This window comes from Pyrgilauda ruficollis, unplaced genomic scaffold (assembly GCF_017590135.1).
Source record: "Pyrgilauda ruficollis isolate IOZ18807 unplaced genomic scaffold, ASM1759013v1 scaffold17, whole genome shotgun sequence".
NCBI lineage: Eukaryota > Metazoa > Chordata > Aves > Passeriformes > Passeridae > Pyrgilauda > Pyrgilauda ruficollis.
This window is the reverse complement of record NW_024515875.1, coordinates 2,146,625-2,171,968: the sequence shown is the minus strand read 5'-3', so window position 1 is coordinate 2,171,968 and position 25,344 is coordinate 2,146,625. Positions and strand designations below refer to the sequence as shown.

Here is a 25,344-nt window from a genome sequence, read left to right as displayed (position 1 = left end):
TGTAGGGCACGTAATAACACAAGCCTCTTGTCTTGTGTCACTTAACTTCATGTGCCTTGATCTTAGAAGTAGATTAAAAATCTGCACACTATTCAGTGTCAGTATATTGCCTTCCAAATGTTGGCAATGGACATTTATATACCTGTATTAATCCACTACTTTAAAAAAATCATTCCTCATTTACAGTAATGGACTGTTCCATATTCTTTGAAGTGATAGCATATCAGACATGTTTCACTGAGTTTTCTGAAGCATTTGCTATTGAGGTTAGCAAATACTTAGGTGAAGTATCAGTATTTGTTTTGTTTTCTAGCTTTAATGCCATTATGGTGACTGAAGAAATTAAGAAGCAGAGAATAAAAAAAGGAATGACAGCTCAAATTAGCAGCTTTATTGTGATTCATTTGCTAGTGTTACTTATCATAACTATCAAAGTTCTTCAAAACATCTCAGGCTTAATTGTGTTTTTATGAAACCATCATGGAGTCATACTTTCCAGGTTATAACTAAATATGATGTTTAATATTTTATGTAGCTATGAATAGAAGGTCTCTTAAATTCAGGGTCTTCAAAATCTCTATCCAAAAAGTTGTGCTTGGTGTTCTTGGAATAATTCTTTTGAAGGAGCAGTTGTAGCAAAGTTGGGTGTATAAGACAGTCCTTTGTAACATTCAGACCTAAAGCAAAAGTGTGCGTTTTTCAGCTGAAGCTAAAACACTTCAGGTGTTTCTAGCACACAGACTTGAGTTTTATTAGAAATACAGAACTATCTGGCTTAGTCTCTTTACTTGTTTGTCTTGTCTTTGTAGCCATGGGGCTCAATCTTAAGGAATTGGAACTTTTTAGCTGTGACACATCCTGGATATATGGCATTCCTGACGTATGATGAAGTGAAAGCAAGGCTGCAGAAATACAGCACTAAACCTGGGAGGTGAGAGGTTTCATTGTGTATTGCTTTCCAAATAAACTTGCTGTCTTAGAGCCTCCATAATTATGCTAGGTTCATACTTCTATTTTGCATATTTTTGCATTTTATTTAACACTCACTGCAGCACTGAAGAAGTGAAGCAAAAAAAATCAAAATATCGTATTAGCACACTGAAGTCTAAATATGTAAAAATACACAGAAAGAAATTGAAAATAAATTGCTTTTTCTTTCTTCTTCTGAATTAGGTAAAACCAGCAATGCGTTCTTGAAAAGCATCTTTCAAAATATAATTTGATTTTCAAAATTTACATGGAATTTTTACTTAATAGTAAAACAAAAATCATCTTAACATCTTTCATGGTAACATTGAGGCTATCAATTTAATCTGTGCTTTTATGTTACTTTTGTGTTTCATGTCATTCTTTTCCTTTGCCTGTATCATTCCATATCATAAACTCTTCACCTAGAAAAGCAATCAGATTAAAGATCATGACATGTAGAATTTTTAAATACTTCTGATATGGTGCTGTGCACAATAAATTAGTTAAACTGAGCTTTTACCACTATGTCACTGTTGTCCTGGGTTTTCTATTTCACTTGGGAGAAAAATAAAATCAATAAGAGATTTAATCCTATATTACTTACAATTTATCTTACTAATTTTATCTTACAATTATGAATCTTTTTCCCTAATTCTCCTTGTTGAAACTTCTGCAGAAGCACATCGTTAAAGTGCATTGCTTTGAAACTTATTAGTGAAGTCTGCCAACAGTTATACCCATATTTTGTACTTGGTTTCTTTCAATTTTTAGCAAATACTATACTGTATCTTAAGTTACCCTAGTAATCAAGTCCATACATACAAAAATCTTGTGGTTCCAACAGAAAACTGCTGATTTTTAGCTTGATATTCATGGACACTACTACATAAGTCAAATAAGTTGATTTTGGGGGCATTTGACACATTCAGTATTTTCTCCGTTATTGATCATGATGTTGAGATGGAGAAATTATCCCATGTAGCTTTTATGTTCCTTGTAAATAGACTGTTGGTTTTAAGGTAGCTTTCTAGTGCATATCAGAAAATTACTTTCCGAGTTGCTTAGGTGAAATGCTGGAATGGAAAAGAGGGGATATGAAGTGAAATTTCTTCTTTAATCTGACTAAAACATCCTGCAAATTACAAGATTCTGTTCAGATGAATAGTTAGTACTTCAGTGTAATGTGGGCCCTACTGAAGGTTGTAAGAGCTCTGTCAAACTTCAGAGAGGCTTAGATTTCTCATTAGTTTGGAACAAAATAAAATACTGATGTGTAATTAAGAAAAGCTGCTCTATAATACAGAATTGAGTTTGTGGTCTTTCACTGTGAGATGCTTTTCTCAGTGAGGTTTTTGCATGTGAAATGGTGTCTGACATGAAAAGGAGTAGAGTTTTTAGTATGAAGCTCTATACATGCCCAATTCTGTTGCTTTTATCTTCCTTGTCTTCTGATTGTGCTCTCTGTCTGCATTATGTATACTCGCAGCTACCACCTGTAACACAGAGAAGTATTTAAATCTAAGTCCAATTGTGTAATATTTGGTTTTTCTGAAACAGAAGTAGTATTTCCTTTGTTCACCTCCACAGGCTCACATAAAATTACCATTTTCTAGTAGAGCAGGTTTTATCATTCATCTTTCCTGTTTCTGTATAAAGCCTAAAGAGGCTTTATATTTTGCCTTCCACTTGTTCAGGTGATTGGCCTGCACATGCACAAAAGGTGTGTGTTGTAGCTATGGAGACTGGATCATATCATACAATCTTCTTGAAGAGGTTTATGGACATGTCTGAGTGAAACTGCTCAGAGTGATTGTGCAGCTTTCACTCTGAGAACTGAAATAGAAGCAGATGAAAAGCAGGGGATAGGCAGCTACTCTTACTTTATTTCTGCCCGTGAGAAACTGACAGTGTAGAAGAGACAAGTTTATTTAAAATTCTACAAAGAACATGGCAGAATTGGGAATCTTACCCAAATGTTCAGGGAACTAATTCAATGTCTGAACCAGAGGCCATAATTGCTCTCTTCACTTCTTTTGCTGAACTCTGAATTACACTGACTTTTCATTCATCCTGTTTTTATCAAGCTACATTTTCAGACTGAGTTGCACTCGCCTAGGCCAGTGGGCCATTGGCTATGTGACTGGAGATGGGAACATACTGCAGACCATACCTCACAATAAGCCTCTGTTTCAAGCTTTGATCGATGGCAGCCGGGAAGGATTGTAAGTACTAATTCTAACAGCTACCATGGCTATGAAATCCTCATTTCCTTGTTCCCTATATGCTTATAAGGGTAGTTAAAGATGTTTAAAACAGAGAAACTGCATATGGTGGTTAGCATTCTTTCAGAGTTTAAGGATCATTTATTTAATTCATTTAAAAAACACTTGTTTCTAGTTAATTCCACTAACCAGGGTAACTGAAAGTTAACCAAAGTCATATCTCATAGCAAATTAATTCCTTGAGAAAATAAAATTAGACAGCTATTGCATTGATCCCTCCTTCCCCCCACAGCCCCCCAGGAGTCCCAAATGCACTTAAGCTTATTGAACAATTACTACTTCCAGTTATTCATGTGTCCAACTGTGGACAATGATTTCAAAGCTATGTAATTGCTTTTTTATATATTGTGCAGCCAGAACATTTTCCACATTCTAATAGTTTACTGAAAAGATTTATAATTATTAGAGAATGTAAGTTTATAGTAGTATATTTTTGCTAGTTTGGCTGAAGTAACAGAAAATATTTGGAGTCAGAATCTTTTCACTGGGATACATGTTTTGGTATACCCAATATAAATATATATAATGTGAAAGAAAAAGGAAAGGCAATTGATCAATCCTCAAAAGAAAAAAAAGATTGATAAATCTTTTGCAATCTCATAATTTTCTCAGTCCTACACAGTCTCGTATTTTTTCATACCTGTAATAAAACACACTTGTATTGATAGTGTTTCTCTCTGGCAAAAACTGAGCAAACAAAAACTGGAGCCAAGAATATTTTATGCAGATTGATATTTTTGTACCTCATGACTTTTTCATTATGTGACTTAAAAATATATGACCTTTAAGAAACTGTTTCTGAGTTACAGGTAACATAAACCTGAATATAGAACATCCTAAGGTTGCTGTAATATCATTTAACCTATTGTTAATTTCCCACGCAATTGAAATGTTCTCAATGGTTCTTGCGTAATGTCCAGTGTGCATCAGAAGTTCTCAGTGTAGATTCTTGTCATAATATACACAGATATGCACGTATATAGTATTGTGGCATATATAATATTGAATATATATATATCATAATACAGATACACACAAATGTTTTACCTTCTTTTCTGCAGCTTTACTTGAAATAGTCTAATGAGTCCCGAGCATGATGCTCCCAGTGGGAAATCACTAGGAAGTAAGAATTCGCTGAGAAACAAAGATCTGAAATAATACTCTTTTGGGCTACCCCTAGAAGGTTATCTGCTAATCAAAGCTCAGATGCATAGTAGTGGTAGCTATCCAAGTGATGTCAAAATCCTCTGCTTTTATAAATATGCTTGAGCATGTGTCAAAATGAATATGTAGCAGTTCAGTTGCACTCAAAAGATAAAATAGATGGCTGAGGAAAGATGATTTATTTTAAGTTAATGTCTACTGTAACTTATTCTGGCCCCTTGAAATTTTTTAAGTATGATTTAGCTAATAAAGCTAAAGAAATGTACACATTTGTAACAGTCTTCTTGTGATGCAGCTATCTGTTCCCAGATGGACGAAGTTACAATCCTGATTTGACAGGATTATGTGAACCCACACCACATGATCACATAAAAGTCACACAGGTATGTTGGCAGAGTTTTGCGTTACTTTATAATTTTCACTTCCCTTAGTATCTCACCTAGCAGTAATAATAAGCTTTTACTAAAATGTGAGTAATAAGTTGATAAGAGAGAAAATATGCTGTTGATAAAAGGGCTTAGGTGAGGAACAGGATAGTAATAATCCTTTAGAGTGGATGGTGATGCAGATGGTATGTCTTGGAATGTTTTGTTTATTGTGAGCCTTTTCTAAGTGAGAAGTGTTTCAAACAGCTACTAAAGGTTTTTCTGATGTTTATGTAATAGATTTATGTAGCTTTTTTTTTCCATGCTAGTAAGAAAGGCGATTACAGAAGATGAGGATCTAATAATAGTTTTGAAGCCTGAATAATAATGGTATAGTTGGTTGGCAAGTCCAGCAGGAAAAGTTCATATATCACAAAAATACCAGTTCCAGGTATTTTCTCCTTTCTTCTTTGCCTATGGTGCAGATTGAAAGAGTGCAGGGAAAGCAGCAGAAGTAGGTAAATGCCTAAACAGAGTCACATTGCAGAGAAAATTAGACTATGTAGTTGTGTTTATAGTCTTGTTAAGTGATGATGTGATTAATTTTGCAGATATTTGATAGTCAAGTAGTAGGAAGTAACCACCCCAAGACAGATGCTTGATTAAAAAAGGTGCTGAAATTAATATTAGAAGATTAGGGAATAGTGTGTAGAACATTTTTCCTGATGAAAACATCTGGAAGACTTGAGGATATGTTCAAAGAAAGACATCAGACAAGCACTGCTGTTCCAGATGGTCTTCTGTTTCTTCAAATCAAACTGGCTGACATGCTGAATCTTCTGTACTTCTGGGTGCATTCCACTCCAGAAGTGTTTTAGAAAAGTATTCTTTACTATCTATGTTATTATCACAAATACCATTACAAATATATCTGTTTTGTAAGAGAATTCCTAAAAACAATTACCTGAAGACAACCTGAATACTTCTGCTTCTGTGACTTCCATATTTTCCCGCCAGTCTTAAGATAATAATGAAAGAGTAATGGAGATTTATCAGGTATTTGTGTTGTGTAGAGCAATGCTCTAGCCCATATCTTCACTTTTTCTCAAAGAAAGAAGAAGCAGCACATGGTCAATGACTACCTTGTTCTTCACAAGCCAATAATATTTTATTTTGAATCCATTGAATGAATCAAGTTATTTCTGCACATGTAGTTATGGCACATTATTAGCTAACTCTGATGGTAGTTCAACAGAGTCTGAATTATGTGAGCCTGCCTTAAATAATATAAAACTGAAGAGGTTTAAAGTTGTCAGTATACCTCCTTAAATGCTGAAAAGATGGTATGAAAGTGGCTGCAGGGCTAGATTGATGCAGATGGATTCGTTGCTAGAGCTCCACCATAAACACCTTTAGTACACTGACTACAGCTGCAGATACAAGCTCTCTCTTTTGTTTTCTCTTTTTCTTAGCCTCATGTCCCCTCACTTCACATAGCAGTAGCTGCTTATTTTCCCATAATCTGGATTATGCTTACTTTTCAAAATTTGGTTTTTCAAGGCTAAAAAAGCTTATTTCAATTCAAATGCATTTAACTGTCAGTTACCCAACAATAACTATTTCTAGAAAGCTGTTCTGAATGTGAGTTTTGTCTATTATTTATTCCTTCAAATGGTGGTGTTCTACCTTCCTGTCAGTCTTGTAAGGATGCAAAGCACTGAATAATTTGAGCATGACTGTTGCCAAGTTTCCTGCAGGGTGTTCTTCCATACTTCCTTTACGAGGATTGTGTACTTTAGCATGCTGCTATACAACATCCTTGCTGTAGGTAAAAAAGCCCTCTTGCTTGGCAATTTTCAATCCAATAATCTTCTTAGTCCTAAATTCATACCTAGAAATTAAAATCCCAGTTTTGTTCCCATTTTTCACTTAATGTGTTCATTTTCTTCCTTTTATCTGCAACCAAAGAAAAGTAGGATTTGTGCCTTGCATTGCAGTTACATATAACAAGTCTGTACAAAATCTAATAGGCACAGATATTTTTAACACTTTTTGGTATGTATTGTAGTATATCACAGTTTGGAAGAAGCAAAAATGTAAGCTGTTTTAGTGACCTTAGTGTGGCTTTTAGACAGATCAGTAGCAAGAGTTTGCTTGATTAATAAGTAAAGCACATTTGAAAACTGGGCATTTGGAGAAGTATATTCTTTGTGAACAAATCATTGGAAAAAAATAATTGCTTGACCTTCTTTTGTTACAGGAGCAGTATGAATTGTACTGTGAAATGGGTTCCACATTTCAGCTGTGTAAAATCTGTGCAGAGAATGACAAGGATGTGAAGATAGAGCCTTGTGGACACCTTATGTGCACTTCTTGTCTTACAGCATGGCAGGTACTGTCATAGTTTAGTTGGTGGGGAAGGGGATAGATTTTTGTTACCTTTGCATTTACAATGTGGGTATATGTTTACTTTTCCAGGTGTGTATATATTTAAAATTATAAACATCCTCTTTTTCAAACCAGAAATCTGTGAAAATAAAGCTCCAGGAGTCTTTACAGTCTGGACTCGTAGTCTTGCCAAGGCCGTTTCCTGACTGCTGCTGAGTGGAAGCTACTTCCTGAGTCCAGCACCTACTCAGACAGTACAAGCTGGGTATTTGGTGCCAATTCAGTCACTTAGGTCACTTCATGATGTATTTAAAAGGCACAGAGGACACATAGCTGCTGGGAATGGATAGCTGCATAGACAGCATTTTATAGGGAGAAGGGATGTCTTTGGTGAGAGAAGGATTCACTCACTAGTAGAGGTCATTAATTGACTGTGGAAAATTAAGCTTTTAGGATTCTGTGTTTCACATTGTAGCATGCAAAGCACTGAAACACCTAGATGGCTTTAGATGGTTGTTGGATTAAGAGATTGAATAGAGGGGAAACTCTCTTCTCTCAAAGGCATTTATAGAACATCCAAAAAAACTCAGAGGCTTCCTGGTGACCCAGGTTGGTGTGTTTTGTCCATCTTGTTCATGGATGCACCAGTCTGTGGGAAAAGGGAGAATAGGCACCCTTAATTCAGGGCAGTTGACCTAAAAGGTAATGTCTAAAGCTGAGGTCGTTCCTCTTTAAAATTGTGCGTCATCCCTGCCCCTTCTTTCGTATCTATATTTTATGGAGAGAAGTAAGGTTCATCCAGTTCTAAGAGAGGACTTTATTCCACAGTTAATAATCAGTCTTTGCTTACAAATGTAGTGAGAAGAGTAAAAAGAATCCTTGAGTCTAGTCCATTTTGGATGTGTTTTTAAATTAGTTCATCCTCCATCAATGTGTTTTTACTCTTACATTTGTGGCATGTCTTCCAGTACTATAATTTCCCTTTTCTAATTAGGACATTTTCTACCTAATTAAGAAAGCCTCAGTGGCAAACCAACACAATATACCAGAAGTATCATTTGAGTTTTTCTTCCATTAGCAATAAAGGTTTCTTGAAAATTAAGTACTCTCAGTTTCCAGTTTTGTGTTCTTTGTGAAATTTGAGTTTGATGTTCCAAACACAAATCTTTCAAATTGGCCATAGGTCAAAAATCCTTAGGAAATTCCATTTGAGGCATAACCACAAAAGGATATTTATTTCACTACTGAGCAGCTGCTGAGCTGGAACAATATTTCTCATTTCAGGAGTACCCTTTCTTTATTCTTTCAAGTTTCATTCTGAATGACATAAATCATTGACTTTAAAAATTCTGAAAAATTCTGAGGTGCATAGTTCTGTTGGTTTTGTTTGCTTGTTCATTTGTTTTTTGGCTGAGCTGACAAGGCTAAGCAGGACGAAGGACTGAAATCTTCGTGCTTCTGATTGTTGGGTGTCTTGTGGTGTAGGAGCAGTAGGAGCAGTAGTGGGTATCTTGTAGGTAGGAGCATGTTGCAGTCTTAGGCCAGTGATGTGTTCTGATTCTGGAGACTTGAGAATCTGAGGTCCCCAGTACCTGGCTATGGGACAGGGATTCAGGAAGACAATGACAAAGCATTTTAGGCTCAGAAGACTGACATGTTTGAATGAACCAGATTTCTTCAGAACATCAGCTGTAATTGGTCAGGTACATTTCAGACTTCATTACAAATTTAACTTTTGTATAATTAGTGAGGCAATGAAGAGGTATTACACTGTAACAGCATCAGCTGTTGTGAGCTTCTGGTGGGTTGTTTAATTGGCAGCATAATGGCTCCTTAGGCATGCCTCAAGAGATCCAATGCAGATGTTTTCACTGAGCAGAAAAAAATTGAGTAAGCAGCATCCGATCTGCATAGAATACTAAGGATGATTGAGCCGTTCACCTTTATGGGGCTCAGTCTCTCAAATGAGACTTGGTTTACTTGTTTCCTTTTTGTATTACACACAACAGGAGTAAAATGTCATTTTATACCACAGAAATCTATTGTCTGAAAAGTATGTGTTTTCTAAAAGCATATGGACATGTAGGCTGTATTGTTAGGTTAATAATGTTCCAAATAACCTTTCTGAGGGCATGGACATTTTATGTATGTATGTATTAATATAGACATCTCGTCATACTGTTGAATGTGAGTATGATGATGTGTTTGGTTACTAAGGCTTTTCAAATAAAAAGAATGGAAACTGCTAGTGCAGAACACAGGCACAAGAAAGCCTTGAAAACTAAAAGCTCTGTGCCTCATTGGTAAGGTTTTTTAATAGAAAATGAAGCTCTGAGGAGTTGTATAGAGTGAGGGAGGACTTCTGTTCACTTGACCGTGGCTCCTTCAGTAGGACCGTATAATTTGAAGATGTTTTTTGAGGTACTAAAGTTGACTAGTTGGTTGTTATGGTGCTGAAAGTAGAGTAGATGTGTCTTTCCATGCAAAATGAAAATCCAGTGCTAATCCTGCAAGTGATGTCAGGAGACAATCATTTATGCTTATCTGATCTTGTGATGCAGCTCATCCAAAAACTGTAAAATCATCTGTCAGTTTAGTTAGACTGGCAAGTGTCAAAATAAAAATAATGCTAGAAAAAAGTTAATGTTTTTGCATCTGAGAAACCATAAACATGTGCTGGCAAGTGTCAAAATAAAAATAATGCTAGAAAAAAGTTAATGTTTTTGCATCTGAGAAACCATAAACATGTGCTGGCAAGTGTCAAAATAAAAATAATGCTAGAAAAAAGTTAATGTTTTTGCATCTGAGAAACCAAAAATCTGTGCTTGCTTGGTTATTTTAGAACAAATTTTGGTGTTAATATCTCTTTAGCTGTTTGTCTACCTGACTTCAAATACAACACAGTGAAATTTCTAATTTCACTTTGAATTATCTTGAACTCTCAAAGCTTCATGGTTCTTCTGAGTGTGGGTTTGTTTGTGTTTTTATTTGTTTGGTGGTAGGTTTGTTTTTGGGTTTTTTTAATAATTCAAATCTATGTTGTGCTTCTTGATGGAATATTTCTATAAGTGCTTGAAAGACTTCTCTGATTTTTGTTCATTAGTAGTCTAAATCTCAAGGCTTTTTGTTTATTTCTGATGAGAAAAAATACAGTTCTGAAATAAGTAAAAGGAGTTGAATATGGCTGCTTGACAATTATTGAACACATACTACTTTAAAATTAAAATTCAAGTAGTTCTTGTTTCTGATAATATGTGAAAATAATTCCATGTTTTATATAATTTATTGAAAATGTAGTTAAGTCCTGATTTTTTATGTAAATGTGAAGAAAGCTGTTTGTAGCTTTAGGTGCTCTGAATTCTGGTAATGCTGCAGCTGTGATGGACTGAATATGTTTTTCCAAGAAGAGCTGCATGCCATAAAGCTTGCCTGCATTTCCTAACACCAAATGAAAAAGAAATACTTTATGGTTAATATAAAAAGTATATAATAAAATGCATTATCTCTGTCTACACACCTCACCTTCCTTCTCTTGAAGAAATAGCAAAATGTATGCCTGAAAGAAAACATGTTACTTCCTGACCCATAATATTAAGACTGATTTAGTGCTTTGTAGAGATAATAGCTACATTTTGATTAGTCATTTTTAAGTGAAGCTTAGTCTATTGAAGAGAGAAAGCTGTAATGTGCAGACATTTTAAGATGTACTATAGTTAAATATTTGTTAATCTGTTTCCTGTTTACTCCAGTCCTTCTTTACAAGCTTTTAGAGACCGATTGAGGATGTTTCTGTGTAAAAGGTATAACTCCTACTTTTAAAATTGTTGCTGGTTTTGGTTCCTTTTTTTTTTAAACGTATCTACATTTTTGTCTTACTGTAGGAATCAGATGGCCAAGGCTGCCCTTTCTGCCGCTGTGAAATCAAAGGGACTGAGCCAATCATTGTGGATCCTTTTGATCCCAGGGATGAGAATTCCAGGTGCTGCAGTATTATGGATAGCTTTAGTATGCCCATGTTGGACTTGGATGATGATGATGATAGAGAAGAGTCTCTAATGATGAATCGTTTGGCTTCAGTCCGAAAGGTAACTTCTCAAACTCTGCACAACAGCTAAACCCAGATATTTGTAAGCAAAGCTGCCTGTAACTTTAAACACTGAGAGGCTGCACTTCATGCTTTAGCTCACAGCATCTCATTGAACAGTTGTTGGGTTGAAAAAACAAAATGTGTCAATACAAATGCATTAAAACTGAAGTTGAGTTGGAGAAAAAAAAAATTCCAGATTCTCAGCTGATGTGAACTAAGATAACTTAGTTTATAATGGTGAGCTTGCACCAGCTGAAACTCTTATCCAGACTAGGCTCTATGGACAATTCCCTGAGCTTTTATTTGTAAAGAACAAAAAATTTCCTATATGCATTTTTTTTCTGCATGTGTGTGTACACATGCATAGAATGTTGTAGGATTAAAGCTGAGTTTTCTAAACAGTTTTCAATATTATTACTTTTATAAAGTGACTTGATACCTAAGTCATACTGCACACAAGTAGCTTTTAGTTATGTTTCATGTGAATTGTCTATGAATTTTTTTCCTGCAATTTTTAGTATTAGGTACTCTTACTAGGAAAAATATTTTTGAGATAATCGATAGTGACTTTGTGCTTTGGGATGTTTTTTGTCCTGAAAGGGCTCTATTTTAAATTCTGAGATCTTTGTTGCGGGAGATTTTATTACTGATAAATAAGCACTATCACTGACAAAAGTTTATTTTATGGTGATAGTTTTTACTACTCTATTTTAACCTGGAATAGATATTGTCAGTGGCCATGCAACACTGATTTTGACAGAGCATTTACTAGATTTTTCCTTATACTAAGGTCATCTAGATTGAATTGGTTCTTTGGAATTAATTTTGTAACATCTTACTTTTCCATTTCCCTATCATTGTATTTGTTAAAAAAAACTCCTGTTTTTCACCCTCATATCTGAGAATATCTGTCAGTTAATATACATGCTTCTGATATTCTTCCTAACCTCTTAAGGTTTATGAACCATTCTTGTGTTGTGTATGTAATACAACATGCTCTACCCTTGGGAACAGTTTATCCTTCCTGCCTGGACTTAAATTGCAGTCTGCATCATGACCTCTGTGAGACAGTCTTGAATTGATGGGCTTTTATAACGCTATCACTTCCATGATAAGGCAAAAATGCATTATGCCTTTATCAAAAGAAGGAACAATAGGTTTACTATAAGACATCTTCTTTTAGGTATCCACCAAGTGCTTGAGTGCTTTTGTGCCTTGCTATTTTTTTTCATTGATTTCATTGTTCAGTGAAAGAAGTTTTCACTCTGCTACCCTCTTGAAATCTGTTTGAAATTGTTGAATTATTGTGTCGTTTGGTGATTTTTAGCTGCTGTTTTCTTAAAATTGTTACCATTGATTGTGAAGAGATGGTCTTAGCCATGCCTCCTGTGTGTAATATGGCATTGTTTATATATACTTTTTTATCAGCAATGTCTTCATCAGACTTGCCTATTTCTTTAACCATTTTTTATTTTTCCTGCTAATCAGTGTGTCTTTAGAGCCTGCTTAAAGAAATTATATTTTTCTCTGTGACATTATGTAACTTTGCTCGTTGTGAAATTTTCTTTTGTTTGTCATTAACACTACCTATGAACAGGGTGCTGCATAACAATGGTGTTGTAGTAATGTAATTTTCTGAAATTATGGAAGTTAGGTGGCAAAGATAATCATTTAGCTCTTGCAGCCAACCTGCTGGTACTGTTGTAACTTTGTAATTGCATGGACTGTGGTAAGCTTTCTCAACATAAATCTGTTAATCCTTGAAAATAAAATGGGCTATATTTATGTCAAATCACGTGGCTGACCATTCTAAGAAAAATCTGGCTAGTAGTGAGCTGGGCTGTGAAACTCATTAGAAGAGAAGAGTTTCAGGGATATGAAGCTCTGATGAAAGTGACTGTAGGGCTTCACAATGCATTGGGTAAATACTCAAGCAGATATCAGAAAAATACCAGTTCTGCAGTTTATCACTCTTACCCTTGAACTGTACTCCAAAACTCCTAAGAGGTGTCTGAATTAAGTCTCTGAAAAACCTCAGACTTGAAATTGCTTTAAGGAAAAGAATAATCATGAAGCTCCTGAGTCATTCCTTAAAGGAATTAGTAAGTGGATACACATTAAGAAAAATGAATAGTTCTTGCTAGGTGCTGTGTATGAGTCAGCAGTAGCAGCAGATCAACTCTAACAGCGGCTTTGGAGAAATCTACGGCAGTTAGGCTGTTTATCTGTCTCATCAATCAGCTTGATTTTTTTATTTCCACATTGTCTTCAGATATTTCTTAATGAAAGAAAGAGGAAGAGTGGTGCCAAAAGCCTCTGTTAATTGTTTCCTCGCCGAGAAATTTCAGCCCCGTGATATCAGATTAGCTAATGCAGTTATTGCCCAAAATGTTCCTCTTTTCAGCTTTTGTTCTAGGAAAGCACAACATTATGAAATGCACATTAAGAAAAGTGGAGATTACAGGCTCAGGTAAATATTGAAAATATTTTTTTTTTAATTTTTAAAGAGGGCATTTGAGTCTCTAATAGAGCACGTTAGTTGTTCTATAATGTTTATTTAATTGTCCTAATGAATGAAGAGTTCTCTGTCACTTTTCTTTAGTACAAGACATAATTTGATACACTTCTTTTAAAAATAAAGAATGAAAATAAGGAAAATGGATAGTGAAGGTGTTCTTGCTAAGAGCAAATAATTTTGAATTCATAAGTGCTTAAGGTAATTTTTTTATCCAAATAATATCCCATGAAAACGTAGAGGAGGGCTCTACCAGTACAGGAGACTGAGGTTTTCAGTACCTTAAAGTGAATTAGCATTGTTTATAAACTCTTCCGTCTAAGAGTAGATGAAGTTACCCCGTCTGGGGTCTTACTGTCTTCTCTGAAATTAATTTCCTAGATATCTGAATGTGCAAAACTCTGACTGATTGATTGATTCACACTGTACTTTAAAATAATGATAGGAAATTGTCAAGGCTGAAAGACAGTTTGCCATGACTAGGCTTCTTCCATCAGGTGAGTTGGTCAAATTTGGTACATCACGACAAAAGACCTTGGCTGTCAATATTTGGGAGGAGGCTGTTTTCACTCATTTCCATATTATTAAGTCGACTTTTTTTCTGGTATTGGAAGAAGGCATGTATTACATAGTAATAATGTTTTTCATTTCATTGTATAAAATATAAAAATATGTAAAATAAGACTTGAAATACATACCCAGATATTCCCTTCGGCAGTACCAGAACTGATACATACGCATTACTTCCTACATAATGGTACACCTGTTTGGTGAAATGTGTTAAGATCATGTCACTCAACAGGAGTGACTTACTTAACTGATTACTTACTAGTATTTGAAGGGTATAAATGCTGGGAGGCAGTGTGCCTCCCCTAATGACTGATTCCCTTGGCAGTGTGCTGCTGACTCCCAGAGACCTCACTCCCTCTCCCTCCTTCACCTGCATTTTCTTGGGTCAGCAAAGATAAAGGGAATAAATCTGTCTATTTAAAAACATGTTTACGGTCATCACTGTTAAGTGATGTAAATTTATATTCTCATTTAAGATTTTAAGCCTAGATAATACAGCTCTGCCTAGGTCACAGCTTAACAAGAAATAACTATGTGAGTTTCTCTCACCTGATTATAAATAAAAAAACTTAGAGAATTACTTCTGGTGTAGGTCTGCTTGGACACTCTTAGATGTCTCATGCAGTTTGAGTTTGCTCCAAGGACACTAACAGGCAGGATAGTATTCCTCAGTGAGTCAATTGTTAGGATTTATGTTGAGAATGCTTTTCATATGTGCCTATCTGGCATAAAAGTATTTGAAAACTCTTGATTGAATAGCCTGGCTGTTAATATTTCCATCAGAAAAAACTTGACTAGAAATTGTAATCAGTGTTGGAAGCAAGCATTTTCTTGAATTCACAACTGCTAGGGGCAAACTGATGCCAGTGTATCCCAGTAACAAATACATCTGATAGAAAAACACAAGTGTGGTCCCTTCTGCAGTACAAGTGCAAAGTCACAGCTGCTTTTCCCTTGGCAGCAGTCACGACAACCAGATGAAGTCCATGTTGTTACAAAGGAGTCTGTGTTCTTCTCCTTAATTACATCTTTATTGCACAGGTCTCTGTGTGGTGCAGCAGAGCCCCTTTGTACACTGAAGGTCTGTCCTCTGTCACTGCCAGTTCATTTGAGCTAGTTTGTGTCATAATCACTTGCTTGTTTTAGCTTTTTGTCACCGCTTTCTCTCATTGCACATTTTTTCCCAGCATATAGAAAACATACAAAAACCTCCAGTAGGTGACAAACAGGAATTTTAGGACAGTGGAGTGCCAAAAAGAGTAGATATTAGTACATCTGTTAATGCCTTGGTATCCACATGAGATGCAGCCATCTTGTTGACCTAGCTGTCACTCATCAAATGATGCAGCTGGACAGGTTGGATGGGGGTGGACTGAAAAATATGGGATTTTCATATTGGGAATATGGCAGAAATCTGATACTGAATGCCAAGGAAAACCTGTTTGCTGCTGTGGAATATTTGGTTTTGTTTTATTTTTAGTATCAGTGGATCCAACAAAGAATTATTTATCCCAGCAAAGCTTTTGCTCTTACTTCAGCACCAAGTGGCGATACAGATTAAGCTTCCTTGTAGGGAGAGAAAAGCTGCTTTTGCTTGCAGCTATTTAACTTTTTTTTAAATTGTGCCTGATAAGTTACTCTTTAACTTGTTGGCCATAATCAATTCCCTTTTTGAAATCTGTGGAGTCACAGCATGTTCTGTTGGCATTGTGGCTGTACTATAGCGTAGTAGTCCAGGGGACCAAAAAATTACTTTGCTGTTTTGAAATAAGACATAACAAGGCATGGATATAAGCCTAAATTCAAGTCCTCTCACACGCTTACTATTTTGAAAATTTTTCATTTCATTTTGTTAGTTGTGGTTTACTGTCCCTGGAATGTCATAGAGGTAGCCAAATACCAAGCTAATACATGGAACTAGAAGTTTATCACATAAATTAAATTGCTTGCTTCATTGGGTTTAAAAGCATGTCAGGGTTTAAGTATCTTGAACTTTTAAATGAATGGGTTTTAAATATGAATATTCTATGATTTGTCTCTGCAAAATCTAGACTATTGCTGCAGCAGGAGAAAAGAAGTCTGACATGGATGGAACCAGTGAGCACACTGAGGGAAGAGGGCATAATTTTGCCTAATGATTCTTTAGAGCAGAACTGTGTAAGAGAAGTTTGCCAGATAGAAACAGGGATGGATATTCTTAAAATGATATCACAATATTGCTGTTAGCTGGGATTTGTACAATTCCAGGCAGTCTCCCATTTGAGACTCTCAGGTTGCTCTCTCAGGAAATTGTGTTAATTAGTTTGATGATGCGACAATTAGAACATCCTAAATTCCATACAAATGTTTCCTGTCCAATAACTGGTTTTCAGTATTTCCTATATTTCCTACTCTTTGTTTCCTACTCTTATCACATATATGATTGCATTTCTGGAACAATTCCCTGCTGACTGAAATGCATTATGTTGTGCAACACCATAAAATGCTGTGACTTAACTATATTACTTTCATTTATTTTGAATAATTGAATATTTTTGGAGGCGTGACCTCCTTATTTGGTTATATTTCAGGTAATTTGGGAAACAAATTCATTTTATGTCTGCTGAAGTCAATCCTTTGAGTATATTGCATTGCATAGTTCTTGGCTTTCAGGAATGCTTTATGGAGTTGTAACTAAACTTTGAAAACTAATGCTGTTAAATTATACAATGTTTATTATGCTGTTTAACTGATAGATGCCTTCTGATAAGGAAAATGAATTGACATTCAGTTTATAGTAATTCTATAATTACAGTTGCTCAGGCATGCTTGCAAGATACATACCTTGCTTAGCTATTCAACTTTCCTTAATGTTGAGAAGCTAAATGCTTTGGTGATTTATGTGCTTATCTTTATGGTCTTCCAGTCAAGGACAGGATCATTCACCAGTTAAAGGAAACAAAGAAAATTTAAATACTGTATTCAAGGCATTTAATATGAATATTGAGACCACCTCTTCATTGAAGGGAGAAACTTCTGGTAGCCATGAAGACCACAAATCTTGAACTGCTCTGTCTCTTGAATTTGAATGTTTAGTTGTGACATTGAGCTTGCACATGGTAGATAAAGTGGGGAAGACTCTAAATAGCAACAAAAAAAATCTTTCTGATGATGGAGTTGCACGTTACCCTTCTAGCTTTCAACATCTTCTCACCCCTCTCCTGCTTTTTTGTGCACTGTTGACAGTAATACTGTGGTGGCTTCTATTTTTGAAGGAGATGTGGTAGCAATCCCTGTTGTATAGAATGGGATATTAAACTAAGCTGTAGTACAGAGCATTGATAAGGATCAGTGCTCTAGATCCTTTTCCTCATTCTGCTTTTGAATTTATGATGTTTCCAGTTTCTTTAATGATTGTGTGTAAAGAAAGGCAGTGTCGCTTACTTGTTTCCTTGTTAAAGAACTTTCTGCTCTCATCCAGTTATCATGAACATGAATGATGTTCAGCATTCATGAGAAAAAGCTTATGAAGGGAGGGGGAAGTTTTTATCCAAGGGGTTTAGCCCAAAGATGGGTGCATTTTTACCTCTCTAGGCAAGCTGTGATATGAGAACAGTGGGATGCCTCAGTGTACAAGTGGCTTAAAGCTGATTGTTGGTGGGAATGTCTTCCAGCTACTTGTATCTGCTCTCAGGGAAAGCACAGACATTCAGGTTTATTACAGTGCACTGATACTCGTATTGTGAGTTCATAGAAATAACTTGAACTGATCTATGCAAACACCTGAGCTGTGTTTGTTAAAACTGAGCCAGATGAGGGGTAGGGACTAGTTGCAAAATTGGGTGGAGCCCTATATTGAGAGTTGAAATCTTTGGTTCTGATGAATTTGAAAGGGCAGGTCAAGGAAAAAAGAAATTATAATTTGTCCCTGGAGGGGGATGTTAAATGTTTGTGTTGATAGTTCAGTATTTACTTAAATGGTTAAATTGTTCTTAAATTATTTTTATAATCCCTTCAATTTTTTGCTGATTTTGCTTCTTTCCCTAATGTCTTGCTGGTAACTTTGATTGGTAAATTTTCAGAAGACATACACTCTGTTTTGTGTGGAAGTATGATTTGAAAATGGACAGGAGGCAGTAACAGGCAATATCATGGATGTCCAGCTTTTAAAAGTAATTTATAGAACTTTAGATTGAGTACTCTCTATTAATAAAAAAAGTTATGAAGGGTAGGAGTGCTATGGTAGAATTTATGATTTTTTTCCCTTATGTTTGGCAGTGATTGTTAGGTTTTTATACAAATTGCTGGAATTCTTTTGTTTTTATCACAAGTTAACACGGGTCTTAATTGTGAGATTGAATGACTTGTAGACTTCTTTTTCAGTAACTATGAGCTCTACTGTCCAGATGTCCATTAGGAAAAATTACTATTATAATTGACTCTTAGTAAGTATCTGATATTTTAGTTGGGGAAGCTGTATACTTAATCATCAGGTAAAAGGTAATTTTATTTTTTCTCTCTTGAAGTGCAATGACAGGCAGAATTCACCAGTGACTTCCCCAGGATCTTCCCCTCTTGCACAAAGAAGAAAACCACTTCCAGACCCTCTGCAAATCCCTCATCTTAGTCTTCCACCTGTCCCTCCCCGTCTGGATCTGATTCAGAAGGGAGTAGCACGGTCACCGTGTGCCAGCCCAACCGGGTCACCAAAGGTAAATGTTACTGAACCATTATTTCTGGCTATAAGAATTCTGAGAAATTGCATTTGCTTTTTTCCAAAGTGAGCTTCTTGTTGGTTTTGTAAAGTGGACTGTTTCAAACTTTCCATGGATATTGCTTTCTCAGGATTTTGCTCTGCCCAAAAGAACTTTAATTTCTTCTAGTTTAAAGTAACTTTATATTAGATCCATATTGATGAAGTCTCTTCTTTTTCCATAATACCTTATGTAGTTAAATGTGTCTGGCTGCATGTATTGGTCAAATATGACTTCAGTTTGTCTGATGATTATATTGTACTTGGTTATGGTCAGAATTTTAAAGCTGTTGCAGTAATGGATCAGTTCTGTAACAAACTCTGATTAATGAAAATAAATAGAAGCTAAAGTTTCCTGAAAATAGATTTAAAGGTCATTATCTCATTAAAATTATATGTTTTCCTTTCATGATGATTTATGTTCAATTTTCAGTGTCCTTACAAGAAAAATATGTGCAGATACACTGCTTTCAGAACCTTAAATGGCATATAATAGGACTCAAATTTCAAGGGAAATAATAATGGCTCTATAGCTAATAAGCTTGGATGCCTTTTTTTGTAAAACTAGTGATACTAAAGATTCAGTGATTTTTTGAGTGGATAAGCATGAACAAGAACAAATGCTGTTTGCTACTCTCTGTAACAAGTTGATTGTTTTATTATAATTGCTGTATATAGAGAGCTAGTTAGATACAATTTTTAATTTTTATATGATTAATTCAAATTCAAGTTCAGGACATGACTTGAAACCTATGTACTCATAATAATCCAGTTTGAAGTAGCTTGTTTCTTCTGTCAGGTTTTTACTTTAAGGTTGAAAATCAACATATTTTTAAGATTTTGGTGACTTATAATTTAGAAGAAAAAATAGAAGATTGAATAGTTTCTTTAATCTTCTTCTTAGCTTCTTATATTATGCAAAGGAATTATAACACATTGAAGATATACACCAAACATATGCCACATCCATTTAAAACCAGTTTTATTATAGGCTTTTTTTGCAGAGTTCATGACTTAAAAAAGAAATTAAACCAGGAATAGCATTGATGCTGCTTCAATTTTTTGAAAATGCTTTTTTTACGTGAAACTTTTTCTGGAAAAAAAAAAAATTGTGGTGTGCAAGGGAAACAGGATGGAGGCAACAAAGAATAATCTCATACATTAAAAATTTTTATATTTAACAGAAAAAAAAGATAATTTAGTCCTGCCAAAACTACTCCTTCAGGAAAAAAAAACCCACAACTTTTCTATTTTACTCAAGTTAAAAACTATAAGTTATAACTATAAGGTATAACAAAAAATCTAGATGAGGGTATTATTTTCCTGTGTTAACAGTGAAAATAACTATTTTACTTGAGTAGCACGTGGCTTAAATAGTTCTTTATTTAGTTTACTTCCTTTTAGTATACATAGGCCTGTAGGTAGAAGAACTTTATTTTCAATTCAAGTCACGTGTTGAGGTACTGTGGGAAGAATAGTGCTGGGCTAGCCAGTGAAGTGAGAGCAAATCCTGTTCTTACTAAAAAGTTTGGTGACCTCCATTTCTTTAAGTGGTAATAATATGCAGGCTTACCAAAATCCAAGAAAATTATACATTTCCAGGAAAGTAATTTTCCCTGTATTTCTTATGGTAGCTGGAGATAAAACATTTGTAAAGACCTGGCCCAACTGTTACTTTGTAAATTGCCATTAGTAATTCAGTCATAATGAAAATGTTTTGGTTTTGTTGGATTTGTGCTCAGATTTGTGCAGCTATGAAGTTTTTTTCCTGATAACCTGAGTATCAGCTTTTTAGTATTAGCATATATAATTTTAGACCACATTTAACCATTTATGATATAATTCAATTCTTAGAAAGCAAGTATTCTGACAAATGTTGCTTGCAGATAAGCTAATTGCAAGTAAAACTACAAACTAATTAGGCTGCTACCCGAAAAACTGAACTGCAGTTCAAACAGATTCGGCACTCTGACACAGTGCATGTCATGTAAAGATTGGAGTCATCCCTAGGTATATAATTAAAAATTAAATAATTGTTTCTTCTTCCCCTTGCTCTCTAATCATTGCTTTTTGTGCTCATTTGCTGTCAGCAAGTTATTCCTCTGGGATTTTATTTTGTTTGGGGTTTTGGGTTTCTCTTCCACATCAGGATGCCTGTTTTTTTCCAAACACTCCACAGAATTCATTTCAGCAGATGAGTAAGTGATTCAGATGATCAAAGCAAAGGATACTGGAAAAAACTGTGGGTCAAATAAATCTGCCTGAGTTAGCTATCTTTTCTGAAATAAATAAATGGGGCAGGAGATCTTTCTCCTTTTTAATGCCTTTATTAAAAAGAATCAGCTCAGGTGGGGAGAAAACGACAGGTCGCGCCCACGCTGCCGCTGCTCCCAGGAGTGGCACAGAGGAGGAGGAGGAGGATGATGATGCAGCTTTGTCCGCTGGTCTGCAGGCAGAGCTGGGGATTCCGTCCTCACGGGAGATTAGCAGATTCCCCTTTTTCGGTCTAACATTTCAGGTCTTCTCTCTAGTTGACATCTTTTTAGGTTAGGGTGAGAAGTAAAAAGGCAGATCCTGGATTAAGTTCCTCATATTTAGACATTACTTAGGTCTCTTAATTCTACGTTGGCTCATTGTTTTTAGAGTTTTTTTCCTGGAAAGTTACAAAATTAGTGAACTGCATTCTCCTCTGCATACTAGCTCTGAAGTCACTCCCCTGGCCCTGCTACCTGCGGGGTCTGGTGTCACTCCCTGGCAATCAGCCAGACTGATCACCAACCATTAACAGGTAATTGAAGAAGAACTCTGAACAACAGGTGACTGCAACATGAAGCTAACTTAACAGCAACTGGTTCAATTGTTTTAACTCTGCAACCTTAAAAATAAAATAGATAACTTTTTATTCATAACATTTTCTACTTTCTTCTCCTTGCTTGGGTTACTCATGCAACACCAGAAACGGGGGTGTGCTGTCTGAAGGGCCAGGCTGTCTGCAGAATGCCGGCAAGGCCTGCAATTAACCTCCTGGCAAGTACTGCTGTACTGCCAAGAAAATATCTCAGAAATGATGAATCCACACTTGGCCATGAGCAACATTCATTGTCTGTGTAACTTTCCTTTTTTTGTAACTTCCTGTGTCGTTCAGTCCTCTCCCTGCATGGTGAGGAAACAGGACAAGCCTTTGCCAGCGCCGCCACCTCCCCTGCGAGACCCTCCTCCGCCGCCGCCGGAGCGGCCTCCCCCCGTCCTGCCGGACAGCCGGGCCGCCAGGCACCTGCACCACGCCGAGAGCCTGCCCGCCCGGGAGCAGCCCGTGCCCCTCGAGGCCTGGTGTCCCAGGGACGTGTTCGGGACAAGCCAGCTGGCGGGCTGCCGAGGCGGGGGTGACGCCTCCCCCAAAGCGGGACTGACCGCCATTGCAAACGTGAACGGGAGGCACGGCCGTGTGAGTGCGGAGCAGGGATTCATGAGGAAGCACAGACGCCACGAGCTGCCTGCAGAAAGTGCCAAGGTATTTCCAGTGAGCTGGGTGTTGAATCCTAAATTCACACCCTACTGCAGCGTCGTCTTGCATTGGCTAACACACTGTTTATATTGGCCAGTGCTGATTTGTGGTTTCTAAATCTTTTCTGTTGGTGCTTAATGTTATTGGTGAAAACTGATCCAGCCAATTTTAATAAAAATTAAAAAATAAAATTTATTCACAACCGATATACAGTCCCGACCGCCAACAATCAAAGGCAGCACCGACCCGGGATCGGAGCGGGTGAGCTATGATCCGGCCTCTCGCCCTGAATCCCCCTGTTCACCAATGCCGCCTGGCAGAGTTCGAGTTTTATGCTCTTTTTCTTGCCTGCGGCAGAGTGCCTTTGTCCTTCCTTGGAGTTCTTCATATTCATGTTGTGTCTGTTCTCTGTCCTGCGCTGGACAAAGCCTTGTCTGGGAACTGATGTGTATCTGCTCCTCGGTTCCCAGAATCCCAAATTCAGATGTATGTCCTTGATGGTCCCGTCTGTCTGAGATGAACATCTTCATGGGCCATCCTCGCTGGGCGTTCTCTCGTTCCTGCCAGCGAGAACGCCCATCTCCTATGCAGGCTAGGTTTACTTTGTATGTTGAGGACATACCTCCTCCTCAGCTGCCAGCTGTGGTTTTAATCACCCTGTGAAGTAATCCCCTTCTCCCTTGCTGGGGTGATTTTAAAGCTTTATATTATATTATTCTAATAATCATATTCTACCAGCACGAATTACCACCATATCCATAACACTTAACAATAAGCTGCTCACAAAGAAATTATTTGTTAAGTGCTGTAATTTATAAAGCAACTATACATGAGGATCTGAGTTACAATTTACACATAAAACCTTGAAAAATATCTTTGAGAGAATATTCTAGATTTGCTATATTCTTCTAGCAAATTATCCCCGATAACAATGTATCCCTGTATGCTGTAATAATACAGCATCTCAAGTCCACTTTGGAACTGTCATATGCCAAAACGGTGTGCATTTTCTGATGGAATAGTAGATGATCCAGTTAGCTCTGTTGTAGGTGAGGTGAATTCTGGCATTTAGCAGCCTCAGGCACTTGCAAAGCCATTTACAGCTGGTGAGGCTTAGCTTTGAAAAGAGATCAAATGGTGATGTCCTAAGAAAAAATTCCTAGTTCTGCTCTAATCAGTTTTATCAAAGCAGCTCAGTAATTTATTCATAGAGGTTATTAACTCAAAGCTCTTCTCTTTGTTTTTTTTTGAAGACTACACAGCTCTTGCTTAGACTGATGGATTTGTGGTTAAGCCATGGTAGTTAGAAATCATATTTTTCCTCTATTTGCTTTTCCCGAGACCACAAGCTATTTAACCTTTCTATCTCCAGTTAATTTTTTTTGTGTGTGTATGTATATGACAAGTATCTTCCCATATGTATATATAGATGGAGGTTTTGGTTATTTTGAAAGTACGTTTCTGAAATTGAATTTCTGTCAGTAAGGGGTCTTGACATATGTGATGAAAGGTACTTGAGTAATCTGTGATGATCTAATTATTATTATTATATAATGCTTTTCTCAGCATTGAGGCAAAGCACCAAAATTTTATTTAGAACTAGGCTGTTGTTTAAATGCTACAAGTTTTCTATTGATTTTAAAAGGATACTGGATTTATATCTTCAACTGTACCTTCATGTAGCATTCTTGTTGTGGTCTAGCACAATACTGAAGCTGATAGAATGAATACTACTCAAATTAGAATACCAAGTCAGTGTGGAAGTGTAGTTTGGAAGAGTTACATATATAGATCTTTAACCAAGTATTGCTTGAACTGTCATCTTCAAGTTGTAGATCTGAACCGTTCGATTAGAGGAAACAACCCTGAATTACCATCTCAGGCTGTATTTACATTCATGAGAGAAACACGGAATGAATTTTCTTCCCTGATTCATATATCAATTGTAATACAAACTTTTTGGTATTGGTAGAAGCCAAGAATTAGAAAGACAATCCTGTGGGTAAAGGATGGATTCTGGCAGGCGCTGTGTCATCATTTTAATAATTAATGTGTTTAGCATGATGTACCCGTTGCTTTGCCATTATGCTTCATCTCTCTCACTTTGCAATCTTGAAATCTTAATTTTCCCCCAAGCAGTTCAGCTGTAACTGAGTGTCTGTCTAGTAACTGTCATGTGAAGCTTCTTCTTTTGGTGAAGTTTTAAACTAACATGTTCTACAGCTCCAAAATGAGGTGAAACAGGCCTCAGAGTCACCTCAGAGACAGCTCTGTGATGTGAACTCCTGGGAAAGCCTTTACCCACAGGCTTCTCAAGGCAGATTGTGTAATACCTAGTTGATGAATATTCATGGTGATAGAAGGAGATACTCATTGTAATGTTTGTGTGACTTTTAGGTTTTTTCAAATGGTCATCTGATAAATGAAGACTATGATGTCCCTCCACGGCTTTCACCCCCTCTTTCAGCTGGCTCTGTCATCCCTAGTATAAAGTAAGTTAACTTTATAGAAGAAAAGTGCTGGTTAATGTTAGGTAATAGCACTGACTCTCTGGTGCTAAAAGAAAAAATGGGAAAAAGAAAGAAATTAACTAATATAACTTGATATGCTTTCCATGAGTTTTAATGCGCCTTGAAAAAGGAAACTTAAATGATATTGATTAAATGGGAACAGTCCTAATGTTAATTGGACACAGCATGTTCGTATAGGGAGAGAGGGTAAATTGTGGCAGACCTTGCTCACAGGAATTTGGCAGTGAGAGCAGATA

General features: G+C 36.4%; 1 protein-coding gene across 4 annotated transcripts in view; it reads left to right on the top strand.

The window, feature by feature from the left end:
- Positions 1 to 25,344, top strand: part of CBLB (Cbl proto-oncogene B) — a 127,706-nt gene that overhangs the window by 81,011 nt on the left and 21,351 nt on the right. For all 4 annotated transcript variants that reach the window (XM_041463966.1, XM_041463970.1, XM_041463968.1 and 1 more), the window contains exons 6-13: positions 810 to 931; positions 3,054 to 3,191; positions 4,711 to 4,798; positions 7,041 to 7,172; positions 11,050 to 11,253; positions 18,846 to 19,031; positions 22,218 to 22,583; positions 24,975 to 25,069. In XM_041463966.1, the coding sequence (XP_041319900.1) occupies positions 810 to 931; positions 3,054 to 3,191; positions 4,711 to 4,798; positions 7,041 to 7,172; positions 11,050 to 11,253; positions 18,846 to 19,031; positions 22,218 to 22,583; positions 24,975 to 25,069 (1,331 nt within the window). The remainder of the gene's footprint in view (positions 1 to 809; positions 932 to 3,053; positions 3,192 to 4,710; positions 4,799 to 7,040; positions 7,173 to 11,049; positions 11,254 to 18,845; positions 19,032 to 22,217; positions 22,584 to 24,974; positions 25,070 to 25,344) is intronic.